A 6,965-nucleotide genomic window follows, 5' to 3' on the forward strand; every position below is an offset into this window, starting at 1 on the left:
TACTCAGATTCAGCCCAATAGATAATATGGACATGAATATAAGTCTATATATCCAATTAGAAAATTCTTCATGAGATTTTTAGACCTTCATTAAATTAACAAAACATGCAAATAACAGTAAATAAATTTGTATTATTAATATATCTATAATAACTTAAACATTACTATTATGTAATGTTATGTTGTCTTTTTCATTATAAACTGCCTGTGAAACACTTCACAAGTGATTCAGTTATTTGGAATTTGATATTTAGATCAAAACCTTTTATTTTTTTTATTTTAAAGAAAGCATTTCATTAGGAAACTAATATTAATATTAACAACTGCTAATTCTATTTGGGTCCCATTTTATTCTTTCTTTATATTTTATGGATTGTTAATCTTAAATTATTGTTGCTGCTGACACCTCAACAAACTAACTGGATTCTACAAAATGTTAATAGATCAATTGATTTTACTTCTTCAGTTTTATGAAGGACACTGTAGGTGGACTGACATGGTTTAAAACACCAAACATTTCCTCAATAATAGGAAATGAGGATGTAAATATGATGCTTCTTTTCATGGCTACATATAACTGGAGGATGTGTGTTAGTTGTGTGATTGAATGCCGTGTGTGTGTGTGTGTGTGTGTGCGTGTGTGGTTACATCTGCACGTTTAAGTGCTTCTGCCTAACAGCCTGACGTTTGTTCAGACTCCAGCTGTTTGTATTTTGGGCCGCTGGTGTTTTCTTTGTCTCCAAAGCTGTGAATCAAAAACAGCCTGAGTGGTGAGACGACACTGACAACACACAGGATAATGATGGAATCACTGCGTTTACATCTGGCCCCGCTGCTCTCAGCTACAGGTTTAAAACAACTGTGCATCTGAGGAGTTATCAGTCCAATTATCTGATTACTTTGTTTATTCCTCTGTGGTATCTGTCAGGTGTTTGTGCTTTGACATTTGTGTCACCCATCTGTCGTGTGTGTGTCTGTGTGTGTTTGTGTGGCACAGACCCAGTTATATGTTGACATATCTCCCGATGAAACTTCTCCTCTCCAGCTGTTTCAGCCCCCACACACAGCTGGAGCGACGTGGCACCAATACAAACAGCAGCATTCACTTTGAGGTGTTGGGTTACAAACCAATCAGAGTGCAGGATTAGTTGGTCAGGTACAGTTACTTGAATGCCTGTATCCCTCCTCTGGTTTGTATGGGACAGAGGTCAGGATGGAGTCAAATGGTGACACACACACACACACACACACACACACACACACACACACACACAGAGTTGTGTCTCCATGATTTAAGAGGATGTTATGTGGACTTACATTTATTTCATGGAGACTTTAACCTTAACCATAGTTCCTATACTTGCCCAACCCTTAAACCTAAACCTAAACTTAAGCCTAAACCTGACCTCAACCTAACTGAAAAACATGTCTTCACCTTAAATTTGATAGATTAACGTTTTGGAGACTTAATGTTTGTCCCCACGAGGAGGACACATCCCAAAATGTGTAAACAGATTTAGGTCCCCACAGCATCAATAATACCTGGACCACACACACACACACACACACACACACACACACACACACACACACACACACACACACACACACACACACACACACACACACACACACACACACAGGTTTGCACAGAATTAGTTTTGCCTCATTAGAACGAGGCTTTGGTCCCCATGAGGTCCACTGGTACTGAAAAAGGTCAGTGTTGCAGACACACACACACACACACACACACACACACACACACACACACACACACACACACACACACACACACACACACACACACACACACACGCAGCCTTCTTTCCTTCTTTTGGAAGATGAGGAAGACAATCAATGTCCCACTTGTTGTTTCAATTAAAATCAATCAAATTAAAACAAGATGAAACACTTTCAAACAACTAATTGATTGATTATCTAACACACTGACAGTTTTGTGATCAGGCTAGAAAAACCCCTGTCCTCCCACTCCTCTCCACGTCTTCATTTTCCTCCTCGCTCTGCTACAATTCACCTCCTCTTCCCTTTTCTTTTTCGGGGGTACCATTGTGCACCACACTCTCTTGGAGCCCTGCGAGAGCACAAAAGCACAACAAAGACTCAGGAAGTGATTAGTGGCTTAACGAGGGGGAGAACTCTGGGGGAGTCAGGGGAGGGGGCTGTGCGGCCTCCTCCGTGAGGCAGGGTGAGGGGTTAAAGTTTTGGGGCTTAAGGGGTCAGTGTTAAGTTGTGGAGAGGTTAATTAGGAGCAGGGCTTTTGTTTGTGGGGTGGAATAAGGAGACGCTGAAGTGATTCACTTCCTTCACTGCGCTCCTGCAGCCACCATGGTGGTGTCATCCACCTCCTTTTAGCCGTGCTCCGCTCTCCCTCCTCCTCCCTAATAATTGTCCTCTGGCTGAAAGGAGATGTAGCTGAATTGACTTAATTGTCACCGCTACGACACACTCGTCCCCCTCATCACACACACACACACACCTTGAGTATGCTTCCTCGACTATGTCTGGTCTGTCCTTCCCGCTTCGATTATAGAAGAATGTCTTTTCAACTTGGAGGAGGCCTGGCCATGACTGTCGCTTAGAGACTGTAGTGTGTGTTTGTCCATTGTTGTGTTTGTTACAACACAGAGGAACATGCTGAGCTTCTCTGGGGACTCAGGCATCTCGAGAAGAGCAGGAGGAGCCTCTCAACAGAACTGACACTGAAACTGAAACAGCTTTCATGGCAGCAAATCACCTTTATTCATCGTTGTTTGCAAATATTTCTTTATAACTCACCAGAGACTCCAGCTCTTTTTTCTTGCCTCCGTGCATCTAAGAAGTAGATGAATAAAACCCAGGGATAAGTGGAAATGATATATCCAGTTGCAACTTGTAAGAACATCAATGAAAATGTGTGCATGTGCAAATGTGAGTGCACATCATATTTATATTTATGCAGATACTGGTCTATTATAAGTCCCTTTTTTCTCAGTTTCAACTTGATTTTTCTTATTTCCAATCTTATTTTTGTTCATATTTGTTCATTATTATTGTTGTTTTTGTTGCTGTTATAATTACTATTATTGTTATTATTTAGGCTTATTGGATTTGATTTAAAAAAGCAAGAAGCAGTTTGCCCCGACAAGCCGGGACCATATGCATCATCCAGGGCGAAAACTGGCACACGCCTCCTCACACACCACCATGTAGGGACATCTGTCTCTCTGGGTAATTGGCATTAACCCCCTAAAGCTGGGTGACCCCCTTTTTCACAGCCAACACATCTGCACTGGGGTGTTTGGAGGAGTTTAATATGTGCAAGTGACAAAACATCATGCAAAGATGCACGATAAAATTAAAATTTTGTGTCTATTTCTTTTATTTTGAGCCAAAATATCACGTTTATATTCATATTTCACACCCGATATTCACTATATGCACACGTACACACCCTAATGCTGCAGTAAGGGTGCCACACTCCGAAGCATATGGCCGGGGGGGGGGGCACCGAAATGTGCTAATGTTGATTGAATATGCTTCTCTATTAGACTAATGTTGGCAGGAGGTGTATGGGCGCGCTGTTAATCCAAGGTAACTGAATGGAGCTGCACTGTGGCTTAGTATCTCTGAACTTATGGATATTAGAGAACAGGAGAGTGATTAGAGTGGCGGGAGAACACTCAGAGAAACATACGCTTTCAGGTCGGGATGAGATTTCCGATCACACCGGGTTACCGCACACATTACTGCTATTAATGATGCAAGCAGCCTAGCGGAGGGAGAGAGAGAGAGGAGCGGAGAGGTGTCAGTTTATTAGTCCATCTTATTTTATCATCTTAATCAGCATCTGTCCTGCTCATGAGGCTTATGGTCTTTGGGTTACTTGTGTTTAATTATTAATTTAATCTGTTCCATCCCCTTTAGGTCTGAATATTTGTTCACATCTGAATATTTGCCATATTTCGGCGCGATGTGGACAAAAATGACCAGGATGAAAGTTTCAGGATCAGTCGATATTGAAAATCATCACGATAAATGTCACATTATTACATCTTTTAAGTTAAAGACAGATTTTTGCTCCTGACTGAAGCAAAAACATTTTTACAAATGTGAGGTGGCTCAATTGTGTATTATACCTCCTCACTCTGCTTTTTCTTATATTGCTATAGATGACAATTATACTATGACAATTATTGATATTATTTTAATTATAGCCCTGCTGCCGTTTCTATGGTGTTTGTGATGCGGAAATAAAGGCATCAGTGGCATCATAAAGAAAATGTTTATTCCTTTAAACATCTTACGTACATGAAGAATTATACGACTCAACAATAAAGAGAATACACAGCCAGGTAAGAGTTTTAACAGACCACTTATTTAAATGAAATACTATTAATTGAGTGATGATAATTAAAGAAATATATTTATTGTGAGCCACTTTCTTTCCCTCTTTACATTTGTTTCTGTCTATCTGGAGGTTCATGGATCCCAAAGTCTTTTTGAACAAATAGGATGAGCAGGTGCAACAGTGTTTTTTGACCAGCTTGTTCTGATTTGAATTTTCTGTACAATATGTTTGAATCACTTCAACTCAACTCCATGAATCATTTAATCTGTTCCATAGCTCTGGAAAAAAAGTGGTTAAGTGACCTTTGATTTTTGTTTTTTTAATATGTATTTAATTACTTTTATGGCAAACCTTCCTGTTGGGTTAAATCGTTAACACCAGAGAGACTTTATGTGTCCAGCTTGTGCGTAAAACGAGGGAGATAAACCCTCTGTTTGACTGACACTGCTGCCATGACAACCTCGCATCAGCTCCACAGTGACCAATCAGGAGTGAGATCCGGGGTCCCTCCCTGACTCCCAGGTGAACTAAAGAGTCAGACTTCAGCACATTTCTGTCAGACTGTCTCCGTCTCCTCTCGGGCTTCACTCAGTGGACCAGATGGTTTTCAGATCTCCGCTCGACTTCTTCTCAGCCTCCCGCCTCCTCCTGCCGCACTTCGCGGATGGGCCCTCTCCCTTGGCCCGCTCCCGGTCCCCGGAGGATACTCCCTCCGCCTGCCCACCCATGGCTCTCCCTGGACTGTGCTTCTCCGCGGCTCAGATCGCCAGCGTGTGCGAGACCCTGGAGGAGACCGGGGACATCGAACGGCTGGCCCGCTTCCTCTGGTCGCTCCCGGTGACCGCGGACGGGCGCGACTCCATCTCCGAGCACGAGTCCGTGCAGAGGGCCCGCGCCGTGGTGGCGTACCACACCGGGAGCTTCCGAGAGCTGTACCACATCCTGGAGACGCACCGCTTTACGCGCGCGTCGCACGGCAAACTGCAGGCGATGTGGCTCGAAGCTCACTACCGGGAGGCAGAGAAGCTCCGGGGGCGGCCACTCGGACCCGTGGACAAGTACCGCGTGAGGAAGAAGTTCCCGTTACCGAGGACCATCTGGGACGGAGAGCAGAAGACGCACTGTTTCAAGGAGCGCACACGAGGGCTGCTGAGAGAGTGGTACCTGCAGGACCCCTACCCCAACCCGGGGAAGAAGCGGGAGCTGGCGCACGCCACCGGACTGACACCGACTCAAGTTGGGAACTGGTTCAAAAACCGGAGACAGAGAGACCGAGCGGCAGCAGCCAAAAACAGGTCAGTAACTTTTTGAAAGAAGTTTTCAGTTGAGAGTTAAACTTGGCATCTTGCAGGGAGCAGGAAGAACTTACTCTAATTGCACCGGAGAGTATAAAGGATTTATTAACTGTCTATCAAAAACCACTAGACACATTGAGGCCTCATTTTGGAGATGTCAAAATTCGTACAACTCCAAAATGTCTAATTTCTCTCTTTATTGACCACTCCTCTATCATCATGCGCTCACTTGTTGAAGCAATTTCCTCTCCACGGGCAGCCAAGGTTGTGCGTAAAGGGGCCATTCATGCGTAAAAGTGCTCGGCCATTCAGCTTGTAGGTTTTTGTCTTCTCTCCGTCAGCGTGTCCTGGTTGATCCTTCTTCTCCTTTCTCTCGCTTTAATTTGCTTCAGGGTCAGTGTTTGGGTCAACCACCCTGTTGGTGGAGGCAAAATGTGCATGAATGGGCGCAAATTGCTTACCATGCCCGCACGGACTCCAAGATGTTTGGACTGAGATGATTTGTTATTTTTGCGTTGACCAAAGATTGACGTTTATATATATATTTTATTATTTCTATATTTTAATATAAATTTAGGATTATTTATGAGTTTTATTTTTGTTCTATTTGCACAACAAAACAAAATATGAGAAGTTTTGTGTTTCAGATTTTAACTGGTAGTCTTTTTCATTCTGAGTTAAAATACATTTTAACAGTTGGGTTTAACGTCTCCTCTTCTTCTTCTTCTTCTTCTTCTTCTTCTTCTTCTTCTTCTTCTTCTTCTTCTTCTTCTTCTTCTTCTCTCCATCCTCAGGTTGCAGCACCATATGTGTTCAGACGGTGCGCGTGCACTCAGTGGAGGAGAGTGCAGTCCGGACGGGAGCGCAGAGCGCGCGGATGGACACACTCTTCTCTCAGTAACGGACAGTGACTCTGACTTGGATGTCTGACACTTTAAAATCTGTGGAATGGACCTTCAGAGGCCTGTGATGGTCCGTCGAGGGAAACCGGAGAAAAGAGGAGGAGGAGGAGGAGTTGCACTAAACTTTATTATTCCACAACATCAAACAGATGATGTAAAAGATTTCTGTCCGTGCTGTTCGTTTCCCGCAGACCAGACTCACACTAGGTTTTTCTAAATTCATCACTGGATGAGGGCAGTGCGCATCTGTTGACCTCCCGCTGTTGGACTTCAACTCAGGGACCCCCACCCAGGAGGAGCGAATCACTCTTATTTTCTCTAATTATGTGTCGTTCTCTTATTTTTTAATGGAACTAGTTGTTTCTTTAGAGGCCCCTGAAGGACCCCTGGATGTCCCCTGCTTTGGACAATCAATTCACA

At 43.5% G+C, this 6,965-nt stretch overlaps 1 protein-coding gene across 1 annotated transcript; it reads left to right on the top strand.

The window, feature by feature from the left end:
• Positions 1-4,695: 4,695 nt before the first annotated feature.
• On the top strand, positions 4,696-6,965 carry six3b (SIX homeobox 3b). Its single transcript, XM_034570739.1, has 2 exons — positions 4,696-5,643; positions 6,438-6,965. Exons 1-2 carry the CDS (start codon positions 4,949-4,951, stop codon positions 6,571-6,573), a joined length of 831 nt encoding a protein of 276 aa, XP_034426630.1. The 5' UTR covers positions 4,696-4,948; the 3' UTR covers positions 6,574-6,965.

This window comes from Hippoglossus hippoglossus, chromosome 19 (assembly GCF_009819705.1).
Source record: "Hippoglossus hippoglossus isolate fHipHip1 chromosome 19, fHipHip1.pri, whole genome shotgun sequence".
Taxonomy (NCBI): domain Eukaryota; kingdom Metazoa; phylum Chordata; class Actinopteri; order Pleuronectiformes; family Pleuronectidae; genus Hippoglossus; species Hippoglossus hippoglossus.

Excerpts from the sequence above, each read along its gene's own strand:
- six3b (XM_034570739.1), top strand. The coding sequence starts at position 4,949 with ATGGTTTTCAGATCTCCGCTCGACTTCTTCTCAGCCTCCCGCCTCCTC. Across the intron at positions 5,644-6,437 it reads GCGGCAGCAGCCAAAAACAG|GTTGCAGCACCATATGTGTT; the intron begins GTCAGTAACTTT and ends CTCCATCCTCAG.